We start from the raw sequence: 20,156 nt of genomic DNA on the forward strand, positions 1-20,156 counted from the left end.
ATGCTATGGAGGAAAAAAACTGAGAAATAACACCTGCCGCCCCCCCAACCAAAAATCTACAAACAATTCTGGAGATTCCACTTGCTATGATCCTAAGAGTCAGAAAAATGTAAAGCCACTGTGCCCAGAAGGCTGTCTGGTGTGGTGCTGGGTGAAGCTAACATAGCCTGGGCTGTGGGTGCTCCTACTGCTGATGACTCATGCCAATGCATAACCAGCTTCTCCCTAGGATGCTCACTCCTTGGCTTCTGTATGAGCTCAAGAACACTTTTCTCTCCCAGGCAACAATAACATGACATCACATAAAGTTCACTTATAAAAGGAAGGCTATGTTTATTAGGAGTCCCAAGCAGTTGACCAAGTGATCGTGATTCAAGACCACAAAGAAACCCTTTGCCTCCACTTCAGTCTGAGTCCTATGGTGAAAACCAAGACCAGCACAAGTGCCTCTTAGGGCTCATTCACAGGTTCACAAGTTTCTCATTGAGGGCAATCTGTGACTGGGTGAGATTGGCCAGGTAGGTCACCATCAGCAGGTCCTGAAAGAAAAGGAAAACAATGAATGCAATGGGGACAGAAAGGCCTGTGCTGAGTCCTGAATGTCAGTGGAGCAGACTGAGCAGGGGTTGAAGGGGGGAAGTCAGGCAGGGACCGTGCATGAACACTATCCACCCTACTGATGCTTATAGAATAGGGGAATTTAGTGGAGACTTGTGGAGTATGGGGGTGTGTGCTCTGCGAACACAGATGTGTAAAATTAGAAATTGTCTTTGTTACCTTGAATTTTAGCAAGTCTCCTACCTGAGTCTAGTTAAGAAGTCACAGTAATAGCAGTAGTACTTCAAACAAGCACTTAGGGGAGGAGACCCCCTAAACATACTGTACTGCCTCCACCCTGGACTGTGTAGTGGCCTTCCATCTACCCAACTCCCAGGGTCCAGCCATGGCACTCACATTGATGTTGCTGTTGAGCATAGTTTCAAAGTCATCAGGAACTATCTTGGGTACTTGATTAACCAGGCTCATCAAGAAGCGGCCTACAGTGTTGTCAGCAGACACCTTTCCAGACTGAGAAGGTCCATTGTTAGGTACTGTCAAGTCACCAGCAGGCTCCACAGGGATGCCAGCCCTCCCTTGCTGTTCCTCCCCATTTCTCACCAGCACATCCTCAGCATACTGCAATACAGTGCTTAGAGCATCCTGGATTCGAGCAGAGGCTCCGCCCACTTGCTGTAGGTCACTGGAGAGTCCAATCACCCGGTTGGGGCTAAAACATGTCTTCATGATGAGGTCAACTGTGGGAATGTGGGGCAGGCAGTGAGAGACAACAGAGAAAACTTGGTCATAACAAGAGGAAAGAGGTCATTAACCACTTACTAACTCTCCCCAACCCCCCTGGGAAGCAGTCAGCTCCCAATATCCTTGCTCTCTACACACTAACTTTTCTTTCTTTGGAGAGCTCAGTTTCTCCACCTGGTTTGGTAACTACTGGTTCTGGCCTTGTATAGAGATTACAGGGCCTGTGACACTGACAATTTCCTACCCTGAACAACCCTCACATCTTCCAGTTAGCATGAACTTTGGACCAGTGGTTTTTTTTTTTTTGAGACAGGGTTTCTCTGTGTAGCTTTGGAGCCTATCTTGGCACTCTGGAGACCAGGCTGGCCTCGAACTCACAGGAATCCACCTGCCTCTGTCTCCCGAGTGCTGGGATTAAAGGCGTGCACCACCAACGCCCGGCTGGACCAGTGTTCTTTAAGCTACCCAAGCCCTCCCTTCATCTTTGTCAAAGAGAAATGGCTCCCTCCCTTGAATAAGCCTGGGGTCTCTAGGTGTGTGGAGTGGGGGAAGGAAACTCACCTCCAATGCGTTCAGTGTCATAATACGCATACTTCACTGTGAGAGGTGTGAACATCACTCCCATCGTCCTCCCAGGGACACCCATTAAAGTGCTGGGGATGGAGGAGAAAAGGTAAATAGATGCCCTGGGAGCAGTTTCCACTTCTAGCCTATGTTAGAAAAGCAGTCACAATGGTAATACCTTCCACGTGAGAAGGCCAGGACTGCTCCCAAAATACCTTGAGAGTAAATTTTCCTTCTTCTCTTTGGCCTGACCCCTTGTAGGATGGCTTCATACACCATAATGCCAGTAACGAGGACAGGACTCTGATGTTCCTGGCTGTCTAGACACCCATCTTCAGGGCAAACAGATATACCAGAGCAATCTTTTTCTGGGCCTGAGCCTCTCATTATCACTAAAAGACCAAACTGACTCATGCCCCAAACCACTCAATAGGGCGCTAAGAGTAACTTCACTAAAATTGCTGTTTACTATTTCAACTCTGGATTTTCATATGGATTTTGAGGAGGCTGAATTTGTAGAGACTGAGAAGGGGGTGAAGGCTGGGCTCAGTGCCTATCCATAGGCTCAAGTTGTAGTAATAACTCTTCCTTTCTCCACTGCTAAAGCCCTCCCCAGCAAGCCCTGACAAATGGCATTGTAGCTGCAGGCAAGTTCTGAGCCAACACTGCAATGTTATCGTCCAAAAGTCTATTTAATTCCAACTTAAAAGATGTGTTCCAAATAATGCCAGCATCCTTTGGTTTATGAATACTGTGCTAAGTTCTAGTAACACTGAATGTGCTGGTTAGGTTTTATGGTCTATGGAAAGAAGCAGCTCAGTGTTTTCACTAGGCTGGCCTGTAGGGAAGTCTGTGGGGCATTTTCTTGAGGGATGATTGATGTGGGAGGTGGTGGTCCTGGGTGATAGGACCACTTGTGCAAGCAGCGTGCACAAGCCGGGGGAACAAGGAAGTAGGCAGCATCACTTTGGCTCTGCTTCAGCTGCCTGACCTGACTTCCCTCAATGACAGACTGTCACCAGTAGGGTGAAATAAGCCCTTTCCTTCCCGAGTTGTTTTTGGTCAGTGTTTTATCACAGCAACAGAAAGCAAACTAAGACAATAAAAAACTAAACGTAATTCAGAAAAGCAATGAGCAAGGTCACATGTCCTTGTGACAAACAAACCATGTGGGGACTGTCCCAGAAAGATGACACATACAAAACATGGTAGTTTGTTCATGCACCCAAGGCACATATGGAATGGACGTTAAGTAGCAAGTACTGCAGTTTAAGTAGGACCAGTGAGTGTCAATTATGGGGTTAGACTTTGCTTCAGAAACTTCTCTAATGACAGCTGTCAAAAGAGGAATGAAGTTCCTGAAGAGACATTGAGCTATAGAATTAGACCTGAGTAGGGTAGGCGTGAGATGTTATCCAGGCATAACGGGTCACTCAGGACTCACCTGACATAAGCCTTGATGCTCATGCGCCCATTCTGGAGACCTGTGTCCACAGTGAGGTGAATGGGGTTTGGGGCTTCCCGGCTGTAGTATTCATGGATGAGCACCGAATGTTCTGTGATGTCATGGCCTGTTGCATACCTGGAAAGCAGAGCAGTTATAGGTTCTCAACACCTGATGCCAATCCCAAATACAACAGTGGTGTGGGTATCTCTGGGGCCCTGATACTATCTCAGCAGTAATTAACAATGTCAGCAAACTAATAACAAAAGCTATTCCTGAAAATAAATATTATTGACTTAATATGATCAGAATTACCATCAAAATAGGCTCAAGGTCACATGCTTTGAATACTCTATCTCTGAAAGGTGAAATAAGATCTAGTCTGATGACAAATGAGGCTGGCTGGCCCTCAACGAAGACTTTCTATCCATCCACCCGCCTCAACTTACCAGCCTAGGATGAGCTCATTTGGGGAGACTTTTTTGTGTAATTCATACATATTCTTAGCAAATTCCATGTCAACAGCCACCTAAGAGAGAATGCAGAAGAGGAAGTTGAGAAGCTAGAAGTACACACTAAAACTGAATCGTAAGAAAGACCACCCCCATCAGATGAAGAAGCCCAGGATGTGGGCAGGGCAAGCAGTGCTTTGCCTGCAGCGCTGTTACAGACACAGTACAGAGGGGCCTTGAGAGAAGCCAACTCACTTCATCTTCTGACTCATTGTGTGGCACTGAAAAACAGTTGGTGACTTCCACTGAGTGTTTGTCAACAGTTCCTGGTAAAAAGAGAATGGCAGGAGGTTAAATAATTCTGGGATTCCACAGCCCACAACGGTTTCCCTTCCTTTTCTTTCCTTCCTTCCTTCCTTCCTTCCTTCCTTCCTTATTTATTTGTTTTTGGAGTCAGAGTCCTCTGTAACTACAGATGAGCAAGAACTCCTGAGCCTCATGTCTCCATCACCCAAGTGCCAGGATTACGGTGTGCACCATCACACCTGGTTGATGTGGTGCTGGGGACTGAAATCAGTGCTTTGTGCACAGTGCTCTATCAACTGAGTGGTATCTCCAACTCCTACTCTGAAATGCTTTTCAAGGTCTCCTCAAAGTCAACAAACATGAAGCCAACATATTAATATTAGCCCCAAGTTCAGCATCAACAGAACCAGTATTTTCTAGAGAACTCAAAGCCCCAGCTCTTTCTTTTATCACCAAACAGGGTTAAGTCTTCCTTTACAAAGAAGGTCTCTCTTGCCTGTTATTTTCCACTACCAGCCCATCCCATTACACTCACTCTTCATTCTCTAGAGCAGTGGTTCTCAACTTTCCTAATGCCGAGACCCTCATGTTGTGGTGACCCCCAACCATAAAATTATTTTCACTGTTACTTCACAACTGTAATTTTGCTACTGTTATGAATTGTAATGTAAGCATCTGTTTTCTGATGGCCTCTGGTGACCCCTGTGAAAGCGTTGTTCAACCTCCAAAGGGGTCCTGCTGCTCTTGAGTTTCTCTTTGTATGTTTACCTGACAGATCACTGAGGACAGACTGGTGCCACTGTAAACAGTTTTAGAGCATTACCCTTTAGACCAGCTTATCTATCATCTCCACATGTGAATGGATATCACCATCAGTCTACCACAAACTTGTGTTCCGATATCCTCACTCTCATTAGTTCCTGGATCTCACTGAGCCATAGGTCCCAACTTCATTCTCTTCTAACATAGTGGTACCTTCCCCCAAGCTCCCTCAGGCCCTATTATAACATGCCCCTGCTAGAGATCTGGTTGTTATGGTTTCATTTTCTGAACTATGTTCTTAAATCCATGGGTATACATTCTCTCATCTGACCACTCAGACATCTGACCCTCATGACTGCTTCCTCCACTTCAGAGCCCCTTTTTCCTAGGGTATCCATGACACTAGTCTTTTCTAGTTTTCTCCCTTCTCTTCCTAATTTGCTGGCTCCTCCTCTGACACTTCAGGTTTTTGGCATTCTTAGTGTTCCTAGTTTTTGCTCCATGTTCCTTTTCTAGGTCAAGTCCTGACCCAGAAAGATTTCAGCTAATAAATGTTTAGTTGTCCATTTTTTTTTTTTTTCCAAGACAGGGTTTCTCTGTGGCTTTGGAGGCTGTCCTGGAACTAGCTCTTGTTCTTGTAGACCAGGCTGGTCTCGAACTCACAGAGATCCGCCTGCCTTTGCCTCCTGAGGGCTGGGATTAAAGGCGTGCGCACCAACCGGGCTTTAGTTGCCCAATCTTTTATGCATTACTTATGGATTTTTTTTTTTTTTGCTACAAAGGCTGAGTTTTTGTTGTTGTTATTGTTTTTTTAAACACAGCTGCCAATCCCTGTGGTATGTGATTTCATCCACCTTTATGATTTCAGTTACTTCTTATTGCCTAATGGCTGAGACATACTCGCCCACATCTCTTTACAGTCTCTTCATTTATTGTCAAATTCTGCCTTTCTTTTACATTGATTGATTGTGGGTGTGCACATGCAACTGCTTGCCTGTGGAAGTCAGAGCACAATTTACAGGAGCATTTTCTCCTTCTACCATGTGGGTTCCAGGAATTCACAGGTCAGGCTTGTGGTCCACCTCAGCAGTCTTTCTCACTCAATTTCTCTAACCTGACAAATCCACTGCCACACTCAATGGCATCTCAGAAGGAATAGATAATAAGCCCAAGTCAAACTCCATATTTCCTTTCAATTGAAGATCTAGAAATCACCTCTAATGCTGAGCTTCTGACTATGCCACTACTTCCTGTCTTTCAATTCTCCCCTTTCTCTGTGCTCCCACTTCTCAAATGCTTTTACTTTACTAGAATGCCCTCCAGCTGTCATCCAGGCCCAGCTCAGGTCTACTAATCTGTACAAAGCAGCCAGTGCTCTGGTCTCCCAGCTTTGGAAAGAGCTCAAGAGCCTCCTGGGAAGACGAGACTTCCGCTGTCTCAACTCTGTGACTCCTGCCCCAGAGGCAGGTGTCCAGAACCACAGAGGGCTTCTCCTCCTGCCGCCCTCTCATAAGCTGGGACTTGCCCAGAGCTTTCTCTTTAAAATTTTGTTTCATTTTTAAATTTAAAATTTCTCAACAGTGGTACATTTTAGAACTATTACATAAACTGAAAACAAGTTTTTCAGTTTTCAAATTCCTGGCACGTTATCTTTTTGAGATTCAGGGATAAAAGGTTAGTATTCCCAAGTAGGCTCAGAAATGTCAAAATTATGGTATTTAGAACATAACTTTATGCTCTATAATCTGAGTAGCTGAAGTTCTGTTTAAAGGATAAAGGACGCTGAGTTTAGCAGTGCTTACAAAGAACTATAACTTATAGGTATATTCACTGAAAACAATTTAGAAATCAGGTCTTACAGTGAAACATAAAATTAGAAACTCAGGTCCGAATCCTTTGGGAAGCACACGTGGACACTGTCCACCTAAGGGCTCATTTCACATGGAAGATGTGTTACACCTTAACAGGGCCTTCCACAGCTTTTCTGGGACTCCTCCATAACCTTTTCAAATAGTTACGCCTCTGTGTTTCCATAGGACACCCTGCTAGCAGAACAGTCATCACATCTCCGTTTCAGGGACTCTGTTTCCATCTTGAGTTTAAGGTTACAACAGTGTTCCTTTGACTAATTTTGAATTCGAAGTACCTAATGGTTTTATGGTACATGAAAATCACTAATGATTTCATTTAGCCAGGCAAAAATCTTTTACAAATTACTGTCAACCTAAGAAAAGTCCAAGTTCCTACCAAGCACACATTGCTTCATTTGTTTTTCCATCAACAACTCAACTGTTCTGTAGCAGTGGGAGCACTGAGCAGGATCCAGTCTGACAAGAGAATCCACAGATTACAGCTGCCTTCCTATGATATATGGGGTGAAACATAAACCTTGATAGACATTTATTCCTCTAGTTAAACAGCTCCAGAGACTGGAAATTAGATAGTATACCCCAAGTATTTGTTAAGTGGCAAGTCACTGATACAAACATTTTTTGTTTGTTATAGAAGTTCACAGTAGGGCAGTTACAGAATGTTAACACACTGAGAGGTTAAAAATAGAGGGAAGTTAGGATTACAGTTGTAGAACTGAAATAAAATGGTGGAGAGCAGGGAAGAGACTTGTGGAGGAGAAAATGCCAGTGTGTTTTGATGAACAACAATGTAGCAACTCCTAAGTCTTTGTAAAGTGCTATACTGCCTAAGAAATTTATGGTGGGGTGGTATGGTTTTCATATCTAGTATATGGTGACTGAGAGCTGCTGTACCTGAGGTGTGTCAGCCATTAGCTGCTTTCTGTAATAATTTCATTCACACAAAAACTGTCTGCTAAAGTCCCCAAAAGAACTAGATCTTTGGTGATTTGTCCCAAGACAGCTAATAATTGCTGAAGTCTGACTATATATCCTGTTCTCTTTGCAGCACTCGAATGGTCTTCCATGGTACGAAAACTGCTCCAAGATCACCAGTAAGAAATGGTGTGGAAGGCCAGTGTTTAAAAGCTGTCACTAAGGCAGAGTGCAAGCAAGTCTGACAGGACCAGCAGTCCCCAGAGACAGAAATGTATTCAACAATCTTCAGTGCCTTTCAGTTTTACAAACCACCTTAACATAAACTATCTGTAACACAGGCAAAGGAAAGATTACTCTTCATTTTAAGGTTGCTTGTAAACAGGTAATACCATTGCTTGCATGCAAATGGAAAAGTAAGAGTGAAGTGGGGTAGATACTTGAACCCGAGCATATACAGGTTTCATTCCACAAGAAACTAGTATCAAAGAGGTTCTTGCCACTGAGCATCTGTCTTAAAAGTTCGGGATTAAAAGAAAGTATTAAATATCCGGAATAGGTTCTGAACAAACCTGGTTTACTTGTTCAATTGGGGGAAGCTTTGACATATCCTCTTCCCTTACAAGGGTGGTGGGTACGTGTTTGTGTGTTGGTTAGTCAGTGGATATGAGGGTAAATGTGGATACTGTGCTTACAAGAGTCAAGAGCTTTGCACTTCTTGCTGGCTTTTGAACTCATTTTTTGGGAACATGCACTCTCCGTACTTCGCTGGTAGGAGTATAAAATAACATGTAGATCAACTACCACAAACTACTCAATAGCTCATACCTACTCTTTGGACATTTCTGTCGCTCAACAGCGATTCGGCAGGATTCAAGACACTTGGGAAGGCAAGCCACATCGAGAAGATGCAAAAGAGCAACAGGTTAAGACTTCAGTGGTGATGTAGCGAGAGGAAATAGTGAAAACAGGAGGGAGATGACGAGAAGAAAACACTCATTTCTCCAGCACTCACCCAGCAGGGTTCCGATAACCCGGGCAGCTCCCTCGTTGCGTCTCTCGTAGCTGTCTACGATGGAAGCCAAAATGACCGGGTGCAGCCTGACCACGCGGCCGCCGGGGAAAGGCCCCGGCAGGGCGGGCCCGGGCTGCGAGGGTGCCGGCGTCTGCGCAGGGGCTGGGGCAGAGGCCGGGGTCTGGCCCGCAGCGGCAGGCGTAGCTGCCGCAGGGTCGGAGGACGAGGCGGGCGCCGGGGCCGCAGCGGGAGTCGCAGCCGGCGCCGGAGCTGGCGTGGGCGCTGCCGGGGCTGAAGCCGGGGCTGCGTTGGTGGCCGGCGCCGGGGCCGCGGTCACAGCGGCGGGAGGGACACTTGCCGGTACGGCCGGGGATGCCATGTTGCCGAGAAAGAGGGAACCTAGAACGGAAGGGCGTGAGTTAGGAAGTATTAGGAACTTGGTTGGTTGAATTTGTACCACGTGAATCAGCTCTTGCTGACTATTGGGCACTAACATTTCCGGCTGGTTGTAAGTTTTAGTGAGCCGTGTGCGTTTTAATGGCCGTCCATGCGCACTCAGTGAGGAGCAGGCCAAAGTAGTTCCTAGTGACTCTGGGACCGCCTGAGGGTGGGGTGGGGTGGGGTGGGGGTGGGCAGAGAGAAACAAATAGCAATCTACTCAGTTGCCACCAGATGGCGGCACAGAATAGTGTAAAGGTCGCATTTTTTTTTTTTTTTAAAGATTTATTTATTATGTATACAACATTCTGCCTCCATATATGGCTGCATGCCAGAAGAGGGCACTAGATCTCATTACAGATGGTTGTGAGCCACCATGTGGTTGCTGGGAATTGAACTCAGGACCTCTGGAAGAGCAGTCAGTGCTCCAAGCCATCTCTCCAGCCGCCCCCCCCCGCCCCCCGCAATTCTTTTTTTAGACTTAAATTGGATATTAAATGTCAAAGGGGCTTTTAAAGGGCCTCTCTCCCTCCCCCCTCCTCCCTCCCTGCCTCCTCCTTCCTCTCCCCCTTCCCTCCTCCCTCCCTCCCTCCCTGCCACCTTCCCTCCCTCCCTCTCTCTCTCTCTCTCTCTTTCCTTTTTCTTTCCTTCTCTCCTCTCCCTCCATCCCTCCGACCCTCCCTCTTTATTTCCTTCCTTTGCTTATTTTTGAAGTCAGGGTGTGTGTGTGTGTGTGTGTGTGTGTGTGTGTGTGTGTGTGTGTATACTCATGAGTGCATATGACGGCCAGGCATTGGATGTCCTGCTCTATCACTCTATCACTATTCCCTTGAGACCTCATCCCTCACTGAACCTGGAGCTAGGCTGGTAACCCTAGCAAGCCCTAGTGATCCTTCTGTTTCACTGCCCACAATGCTGGGGTTACAGGCTCCAGTGTTACCACACCTGGCTTTTTATGTGGGTGCTGGGGATTCTACCTGAGGTCCTTATGCTTGCACGACATGTGTTCTTACCCACTGAGCCATCTCTCCAGCCCCTTTAAGGTCTTTTCTTATTGGCATAAATTCTTCATACTTGGACAGTATTTACTTCCACCTATTCCCTCCCTTTACTCCTCCCCCCAATTATTCTTCCTGTTTGTCTTTTTCCTCACCCAATCTTCTTTCTGCATATATATATTTCTAGGGGCTGGAGAGATACCTCAGAAGTTAAGAGCACTGGCTATTCTTCCAGAGGTCCTGAGTTCAATTCCCAGCAAACACATGGTGGCTCACAACCATTTATAATGAAATCTGGGGCCCTCTTCTGGCCTGCAGGCAGAACACCGTATACATAATAAATAAATAAATCTTTAAGAAAAATTCTAGGATGCACAGTGAGGGAAACTGTGGTCTATATACACAGTAAGAGGAAACTCTTCTTTTTATTCCTGTTTTTTAATTTGAATTAGAAACAAGATTGTTTTACATGTCAATCCCAGTTCCCTCTTCCTCCCCTCCTCCCCTACCCCTCCCAACTAAAACCCTACCTATCACATACCCTTTCTGCTCCCCAGGGAGGGTGAGGCCTTTCATAGGGGGGTCTTCAGAGTCTGTCATATCCTTTGGGATAGGGCCTAGGCCCACCCCCGTGTGTCTTGGCTCAGGGAATATCCCTCTATGTGGAATGGGCTCCCAAAGTCCACACCTATGCTAAGGATAAGTACTGATCCACTACAGGAGACCCCATGGATTTCCAAGGTCTCCTCACTGACACCCACGTTCATGGGGTCTGGATCAGTCCCATGCTGGTTTCCCAGCTATTACTCTGGGGACCAAGAGCTCCACATTGTTCAGGTCAGCTGTTTCTGTGGGTTTCACCAGTCTGGTCTGGACCCCTTTGCTCATCACTCCTTCTCTGTAACTGGATTCCAGTTCAGTTCAGTGTTTAGCTATGGTGTCTGCTTCTACTTCTACCAGCTGCTGGATGAAGGCTATAGGATGGCATATAAGTCAGTCATCAATCTCATTATCAGGGGAAGGCATTTAAGGTATCCTCTCCTCTGTTGCTTAGATTGTTAGTTGGTGTCATCTTTGTAGCTCTCCAGACATTTCCCTAGTGCCTGATTTCTCTTTAAACCTACAATGTCTCCCTCTACTATGGTATCTCTTTTCTTGCTCTCCTCTATTCTTCCTCCTTCTCAACCTTCCTGCTCTCTCATGTCCGAGGAGACTCTTCTTATTCATGAGATGGCCAGGCCTTTTCTTTTGTTCAGGCTTCATCTGATGGGATGAGGGCACCCACATTAGGGAGCACAGTTGGCTTTCTTCAGTTACGGACTCAATTGACAGTTATATCTTAAGTACAGGATCACAGAAACTCTCAGTGATATGTTGACCAAAGCTTGGGTCACACAAAATTAACCACTGCATGCCACTTGCTAGTTGTCCTGGGGAGTATGTTTGAGTAGTCATGTTGTAAGACCCCCGGAGACTCAGGCCCCCAGGATCTCAGCCCAGCACCGCAGCCACTCCAATCACCACGCGGAGGCGAAAGCTTAATGCAAACAGCATGAGGCTTTATTGTAGTTGTTTAACGAGCTAACCCCATGTTAGCTTGGGCCTCCCGTCCATCCACCATGGTGGATGGCTAGGAAAGATGGCAGGAAGCCACTGCATAGAGATCTTATAGGGCAGTGTAAGGGAAGTGTCTAGGGGTATGCACAGGCTCAGGATTGTTGTGCCTCCAGGCTTGGAGGGCCTGCCCTGTGTTGATTGGTCAACTGGTGGTTATGGCCCATAGGCCCTCCCAGGGTGTTTGCTATGCTCTGTGTGTCATTGCTGTGCACTTGTACCCAGAGCCATAAAGCATAGCACCACCAGCTATCTTCTGATTGGTTCCTTGCCATGAGGCAGGCATCTGACCTCCTAGTGACCAAGGCAAGGTCAGTGCAAGCATGTGTTACTGTCATGGCTGCCAAAAGGGGACAGGCATCTGACCTCCTAGTGACTAAGGCAAGCACATGTTCAGCTGTTATGGCTGCCGAAATGGGGAGCTGGTCCCTTCAATGTCTGAAAAAACAAAATGAAACACAACACAACACAACACCAGATTATCTCTACCAGGGAGTCATATGAAAGTGGGTCTATAGTCTCTTTATCTAGCCCATCCCATTTCAGGTATTGAAAGGAAAAATATATGTGTGTGAGTGTGTGTGTGTGTGTGTGTGTGTGTGTGTGTGTGTGTGTGTGTGTGTGTATTCTAGCCAGATCCCTGCTCTTGTCTCTCTACCCCATTTTTTTCTGCTCAGTTTATGTGTCTTATGTCTCCCTTTATCTGTTCTCTCTCACTTTTTCTATCTTTGTTTCTATCTTTCTATCCTTGGTCCTGCTTCCCCCATTTTAATTTTCTTTCTTTTGGGGACCCAGTTTCTCTAGTTGTCATCTCTGCCTCTAGCCAGGACAGAGTTAACATGATTTCATCTGTTGCCTCCACCCTTCCAATTAAACTCGGTTCCTGTTTCTATAAATACTAAGGTGTTGCTATGAATCTGGCCCAGTGACTTAGACCTGGCGTTGGTGCAGTAAGTGGCCTCTGCTCTTTGTCATCCTATCTAGACGGTCATATCTTGTTCTTTTATTTTCTCATCTTGGTCTTAATCTCTGGTGCTGTGGTTTCTGTTTCTAGCCTGATCTTGGCTAAGGCTTTGGGCAAATCAATTCCCATTCCTGCTGTTTCCCCTGAACTCCAGGGAGTACTGACCGAGCGCTGTGACTTGGGGCTTGGAGAAGAGAAAAAGGTGAACAGGTGAGAGGGCTGGCAGTGTTCACCTCCTGGTTCCCCACCCCTCCTACCACCACTGCCTTCAAGCTCTTTGGAGATCCTGTTAGCCGTACATCATATAGAACATAGCTTTGTCAGACAGGCTCACTCTCACCTTCTGACCATGAAACCCATGCAGCTGCTTCTCCTTCCCACAGCCTTTCTCATTGAGAGGCTTGGGTCCTAATCCAGTCCTTGTTCTCACCCCTCCCCAGTTTGAGATTACTAGCCTGATACCTCCTTTGGATGCTTGTTGCTGGCATTTAAAAATGCCCCCTTCCATGTGAAGACAAAGACCTTCTCTTGGTCTAGTACGTCCCCATCACTTTGCAGAGTCCTTTTGCAGCCAAGTTTCCTGAGACTTCTCTACACACAATCCCTCTACTTCTTGGCCACCTGTCTTTTCCCTATTGTTTTAGCTCAGTGATGCATGTGCATGTATCAGAAATTCCACCCATTACATAGTCTGTGTCCTCAAACAGTCTTCATCTCACCATCACCAGCCCTTTTGCCCAAGGCAACTACTTTAGATTTTTAACTTTCTTATGTCTTTGTACATATGCATGCACACGCACACGCACGCGCGCGTGTACACACACACACACACACACACACACACACACACATACAAATTATTGTGCATTTGTTGTATGTGTATACGTGTGGGAGTGTGTCCTTTGTGTACGCACAGGCCAGAGGATGTCAGGTATCCTGTTCTATAACTCTCTCTCTACCGTGTTCCTTTGAGACAGGGACTTTCACTGAGCTTGGAGCTAGACTGGGGGCAATACACCTCAGCCATTCTCATGCACCCACCCTCACTGATCTTATGTGGGTGGCAGAATATGAATCAAGTCCTCATGCTTGCTATTCAGGTGCCATGCTTACACAGACAGTGCTCTAATACACCGAACCATCTCTCTAGCCCCATTGCATCTTTGTACTTCTAAACAGTACAGTATGCACAATACAACTGCTTTTTGACTCAAGGCTTAGGCATTGACCTTTTATCCTAATCATTCCATTACCATCCTTTCTAATTAAAAAAATATTTCCTGTGTATGGGTGTTTTGCCTGAATGTATGTCTTTGCACCATGTGCATGCCTGATGCCCTCAGAGGCCAGAAAAGGATATTGGATTCCCTGGGACTGGAGTTATAGATGGCTGTGAGCTGCCATGTAGTGCCAGGAATTGAATCCAGGTTCTCTGGAGGAGCAGCCAGAGCTCCCAGTCAGGGAGTCATCTTACCAGCCTCTCTGCCACCATCCTTTCATTGTGGTTATATTATAAATCTTAGTTATTAAGTGGTTATGCTATTATTTGTATGCAAATATTATTCACCTGAGTGTTTTAGTTTACTATGTTTTATGTCTTAATCTTTTGTTGCTCCTAAAATATTTATTTTACTTTCATTTCTAGTTTTCTGGTAATTTACTGTTGATTGTCTGCACTTTTGGCTGTCTCTCATTAGCTTTTTCAGAAAGACAAAGGCATCAGTTGAATTACCAATCCGTTGTTCTTTTCATCTTGAAGGCAATCTTTTTGGAGAAACTGCTCCAAATTTACAGAGATTTAGTGGAGTCCCTGCTCTCTAGGCTAGCTGACCAGCTGCCTTTTAGGCACATTTAGAAACGTGTTTGTATCTCTATTTCACAGAACTCCTGCTTGCCCCCCCCCCTTTTTTGTCAGAGCATAACCTGTAGTGGCTTCACCAGTTTGAAGAAATGGTACAGTGACAATGACAATGCTCCACTTCCTTTGTCACACTGCCCGGGTCTGGACCAGGGTCAAGTTGTAAAGAGGACCAGTGGTTTCAGGGATGGGTGTGGAACATCTTCTGTTTTGTCTTTCCTTTGGCAATACAATAGTTCATGCCTTTGGTCCCTCCCTTGTTTACCAAGTTTAATGGGTCTGAAAAATGAGGTCAATTTTTTTTTTTTTTTTTGAGGCAGGTTTTCTCAGTGTTGTCCTGACTGTCCTGGAACTCACTGTGTAGACCAGGCTGGCCTAGAATTCAGAGATTCACTTGCCTCTGACTCCCAAGGGGTCAAGTTTTCATCTGGTGAACAATTGCTCATGCCAACTAACATATCTGATGTATGGGTATCTCTGCTTCTCACTGAGGTCCTTCATGGTTCCAGCCCTCCTCCGCATCAGGCCTATGTGTCTGAGAATTCACACCTTTACTTTGAATTCTTACCCCACCGGATAATAATTAACTGGTGGGTTTTGGATAAGAGGATCCAGGGTTGGCCTGCAAAGCTGAAAATGGACCTGTTGCATCTCTTCTGGACAGCTAGCTTTTTGTTCTCTTGCCAGGGAGCTGAGTCATCCTCCCACCTCCAGCTCCTCAAGCCTGAGCTTGACTGGTCCAGTGCTCTGCTGTTGTCTTCTTGTCCTTCTGGAATTAGCTTCCCAGAATCAGCTTCATAGGGAATCCCCAGTATCCCTGTGTCCTGACATGTTTCTGAGAGGTTTATTCCTTTCTTTGATATTCAGTCAAAATACTGATATTTGAGTCTTACCAAGTCCATTACAATGACTTTTTTGAGCACTTCCAGACATCATACTTCCACAGTGGACCCTCACAACTTTGGATAACAATTATCTCTTGGATTCTGAAAGCTTCCTACTAGCCACTGCTATTCTCCTTCCCTTTAGTAGATGCTAAGATCAAGAAGTCATTAGGCCCAACTTTATCACTAAAAGTGTCTGTTCCCTTCTTAGCCTCATCTTGACTCCTTACCTGGAGACCAGTTTTGGACCCCATGAGAGTCTGAGCTCATGATGCTGGTGTGGGAAGCAGTGGACTGAGGATGGAGATTTCCTTTCTCCCTGTCCCAGCAGATAATGCACAAGTTCTGGGATCAATCACAATCAAGGGCAGGCTCACTTTTGAAATTAAAAATACTCAAACATTTTTTTCTTAATGCTAAGTTGAGTCGAGTTTAAGAGTGCTGATGGGCATCTGGGGATATTGCTTAGTTGGTAGAGTGCTTACCTAACACACAGGAACCCCTAGGTTCAATTCCCTTCATCCCACAAATCCAGGTGTAGTTCTACTTGGCAGTAATCACAGCACTCAAAAGGTAGAGGTAGGAGGATCAGAAGTTTAAGGTCATTCTCAGCCACAAGAAGAGTTTGCGGTTGGCCTGGGAAACATGAGACCCTGTCACACATGCACAAAAACATATCTACAAGAAGGAAAGAAGGGAGGGAGGGAGGAAGGGAGGGAGAGAGGGACAGAGGGAGAGGGGGAGGAAGTTTCTAGTTACTCCCACAGTCACACATGCTATCTGATAGAGCAGGGATGTTTAGACAATGTCCCCTGCTGTCTCACCCACTTGCCTTCCTCAGAGCTCTGCACATATCTGGTCTCCCCTGGACCTCTGCTTCTCAGACTGCCAAGCCCCCAGAGGGCAGGGTGGGTGAGGAGTCTCCAGCTGCTCTCCACTCAGCACTGTCTCACTACTTCTCACTTCCAGGAGGCTGGCTGACCTCTGACCACCATGGCACGAGCCAACAGTCCCCAGGAGGCATTGCTCTGGGCCTTGAAGGACCTTGAGGAGAACAGTTTCAAGATGCTGAAGTTCCACTTACGGGACATGACCCAGTTTCATCTGGCCCGAGGGGAACTGGAGGGTCTGAGTCGGGTTGACCTAGCATCAAAACTGATTTCAATGTACGGAGCACCTGAAGCCGTGAGAGTGGTGAGCAGGAGCTTGCAGGCCATGAACTTGATGGAGCTTGTCAACTACCTCAGCCAGGTTTGTCTGCATGGTGAGTGCAGCCTGAGAGAGGGGAGTGAGGGCGTCACCAAAGGCATCACCAGACCCCACAGACTCTAACAGTCTGTAATTTACACCTTTATGCTGCCCTCTCCTTACTGGGGACCCCAGAGCCCCCGGGGTCTTCAGACAAGTGGTCTGAAGAATGTTAGTTGCAGACCCTGAGCTGAAGGCAGGGGTTTATGACTAGAGCACCCCACCTCCTAATTGTAGTTGCTGTTCTGGAGAAGAGGAGGGGGATGCAGAAAGGGCTCCTAGATGGAGCAGTGGCTAATCTGTTTATGGTGGGCTAATGTGAACCTAGAGAGCAGTGGAGTATAAATAGACACCTGTTCTTTTTTTGGCGGGGGGGGGGGGGAGATTGTGGAGGCTCTGTTAGCACCTGTGATCTTTCCCAGTTTCCTTTCATTCCGGAGAGCTCCTGCGCTGCAGAAATGGGAGTAGACAAGCTGGGTTGATTGTTCAGTCAGTAAGGGGCTTGTAACACAGGCATAGGAACCTTAGTTCAAAGAGCAGAATCCATGGGTTTGTTTGCTGGCTTGCTTGTTTTTGTTCAGCTGTTGGGTTAAGCTCTGACCGGCTCCTTGCCAGGAACAGATTTCTGTTCCTGCACCAGCTTTCAGCTTCCCTTCTCTCTCCTTTCTCTGTCCTCACCTTGCCCCATGAGGAAATTTCACAGGACTTCTCAGGAACTTGCACATTGTCACACACACTGACATTGAGGTATACACACCCCTTTCCCCCACACAATGCACACTGTCAGCACATTCTCACGGCCGTGTGTAGATACAAATCCACTCACATTCAAACATGCCTGCACAGATTACACACACACTAGATTCACCTCATGAAGTCACAACTATAAACTTCAAAGCAACACAAGTTAGAAAGGGCAAGAGAGGAGACTAAAGAGCAAATTCCGGAGGCCTTACCCCTTTTGAATGGAGACAGGAGGAGTGGATGGGGGGTTGGTGTAAATGGGAGGTGGGGGGAGGGAACTGCAGTTGGTATGTAAAATAAATAAATTTTAAAAATGGAAGAAGAAAAAAGAAAGATAAACCAAAAAAAAAAAAAGGAGCAAACTCAAAGTTTGAAGAGTTGTTTTGCCTTTTGTTGTTCCCGTTCTGAAACCCCATTTGTGTTATTCAGATTACAGAGAAATCTACCGGGAGCATGTGCGCTGCTTGGAGGAGAGGCAAGACTGGGGTGTTAACAGCAGTCGCAATGAGCTGCTCATGGTGGCCACATCCAGTCCAGGGAGTCCCGGATCGCCTCCCTGTTCGGACCTGCAACAGGAGTTGGGTCCTGTCAGCGTGGAGGCTTTATTTACTCCGGAGGCAGAGTCCTACTCAACCCTGCCCATAGTAGTGATGCAAGGATCTGCAGGCATCGGTAAGACAACACTGGTAAAAAGACTGGTACAAGACTGGGCCAAAGGGATCCTGTACCCAGGCCAGTTTGATTATGTTTTCTATGTGAGCTGCAGAGAAGTGGTCCTGCTGCCCAAGTGTGACCTGCCCAACCTCATCTGCTGGTGTTGTGGAGATAACCAAGCCCCAGTCACAGAGATTCTGAGGCAGCCTGAGCGACTCCTGTTCATCTTGGATGGCTATGACGAGTTGCAGAAGTCCAGTCGTGCAGAGAGTGTACTACACATTCTAATTAGGAGGAGGGAGGTACCATGCTCTCTTATCATCACCACTCGGCCTCCGGCTTTGCAGAGTCTGGAGCCAATGCTGGGTGAAAGGCGACATGTCCATGTCTTAGGCTTCTCTGAGCAGGAGAGGGAGAATTATTTCAACTCCTATTTTATGGATAAGGAGCAAGCAAGAAATACCCTCGAGTTTGTGCAAAACAATGATGTTCTTTACAAAGCATGCCAGGTTCCGGGAATTTGCTGGGTGGTCTGCTCCTGGCTGGAGAGGAAGATGGCAAGAGGCCAGGAAGTCTCAGAGACACCTAGCAATAGTACAGATATCTTCACTGCTTATGTGTCCACCTTTCTGCCCACTGATGGCAATGAGGACAGCTCTGGGCTCACCCGTCACAGGGTGCTGAGAAGTCTGTGCTCCTTGGCAGCTGAGGGGATCCAGCACCAGAGGCTGCTATTTGAAGAAAATATCCTAAGAAAGCACAGTTTAGATGGTCCCAGCCTCACTGCCTTTCTGAACAGCACCGACTACCGAGAGGGGTTTAGCATCAAGAAACTCTACAGCTTTCGACATATCAGCTTCCAGGAATTTTTCTATGCCATGTCCTTCCTTGTGAAGGAGGACCAGAATCAGCAGGGGGAGGCAACACGCAGAGAAGTAGCAAAGCTACTGGAGCAGGAGAAATATGAAGATATGACTCTCAGTTTGCAGTTCTTGTTTGACATGTTGAAAATAGAGGGCACTTTGAGCTTGGGGCTGACGCTCTACTTCAAAATTGCTCCCTCGGTAAGACGGGAGCTGAATTATTTTAAAGAACGAATACAAACTATAAAGTGCAACAGGTCGTGGGATTTGGAATTCTCTCTCTATGATTCTAAAATAAAGAAGCTCACACAAGGTATCCACATGAAAGATATCACCGTTAACATACAACGTTCAGGTGAAAAGAAACCTGGTAAGAGGAAGACAGTTACAGTGGAAAGCAGCCTTGGAAAGGGGCAGGTACAGAGTCCTCTCTTGAAAACCAATAATAGCACAGAGAAACAAAAGGGAGCTTCTAATGGGAAGAGCAGAGAGACAGAGGAACCTACTGGGAAGGTTAGAAACAGTAGGCTGGCAGATACAGAAAGAGGGAATATGGAGATGAAGGGTCAGGAGGGTGGTGGGGTGGAGAGACAGGAGGATGGGGAAGGACAGAGAGTTACAAAGGATGGAGAGATGAGGGATCAGATGAATGGGTACCAGAGAGAGTGAAGGACACAGAGACAAATAGAAGGGAGAATGGCATAATCAAGGACAAGGAGACTTAGCATATCATGTGCAATTGCTCATCGGAAGCAACCAGCCCTTACCACAGATGTATGAAGTTTAGTTAGTTAGCATCCTTCCCCCAGGAGCTATTCAGTACCTCTTGTGGTGTGAAGTCATTTTGAGTAGTTCCTTCTATGCTTAATCAATGACTAAGACTTTAAATCTGATGTTAGATTCTGTTTCAAATAAAATAAACCATTTAAATTAATAAAGCAAGAATCATGCATTCTGTAAAATGTGGGCATATATGGAACACACCTGTGCTGGGGCACAGTGGTGAGTCCTGTTGACTCTGTATTTGCTTGTGTTCAGCTGTTGCGTCAATAAAGAGTAGCTTCCTGTTCTTTCTAGAAACTTATACATGTTCTATTGTTAAAGTGGGCCATGGGTTGTCACAGCCCTTAACACTGGTCTTGGAAGTTCTGCTGTGACTTGATTAAATTCTGTGCTAATCTGATCACTGTTAGCACCAGCTATGGCATCCACTGACTTTCCTTCATGCAAAGGTGATGCAGGTCCAAGAACAGGTGCACCACC

At 46.2% G+C, this 20,156-nt stretch overlaps 2 protein-coding genes across 2 annotated transcripts; one reads left to right on the top strand and one right to left on the bottom strand.

Moving 5' to 3' along the window:
* Nucleotides 1-308: 308 nt before the first annotated feature.
* Eif3f (eukaryotic translation initiation factor 3 subunit F) lies at nucleotides 309-9,035 on the bottom strand. Its single transcript, XM_027410039.2, has 8 exons — nucleotides 8,629-9,035; nucleotides 4,015-4,085; nucleotides 3,757-3,836; nucleotides 3,308-3,445; nucleotides 1,861-1,952; nucleotides 1,159-1,295; nucleotides 955-1,068; nucleotides 309-539 (listed from the first exon to the last, which is right to left on the bottom strand). Exons 1-8 carry the CDS (start codon nucleotides 9,005-9,007, stop codon nucleotides 462-464), a joined length of 1,089 nt encoding a protein of 362 aa, XP_027265840.1. The 5' UTR covers nucleotides 9,008-9,035; the 3' UTR covers nucleotides 309-461.
* Nucleotides 9,036-16,377: 7,342 nt separating this feature from the next.
* On the top strand, nucleotides 16,378-19,603 carry Nlrp10 (NLR family pyrin domain containing 10). The gene is made up of 2 exons (XM_035441396.1): nucleotides 16,378-16,648; nucleotides 17,806-19,603. Exons 1-2 carry the CDS (start codon nucleotides 16,378-16,380, stop codon nucleotides 19,560-19,562), a joined length of 2,028 nt encoding a protein of 675 aa, XP_035297287.1. The 3' UTR covers nucleotides 19,563-19,603.
* Nucleotides 19,604-20,156: the final 553 nt, after the last annotated feature.

Source organism: Cricetulus griseus, chromosome 3 (genome assembly GCF_003668045.3).
Source record: "Cricetulus griseus strain 17A/GY chromosome 3, alternate assembly CriGri-PICRH-1.0, whole genome shotgun sequence".
Classification (NCBI taxonomy): Eukaryota; Metazoa; Chordata; class Mammalia; order Rodentia; family Cricetidae; genus Cricetulus; species Cricetulus griseus.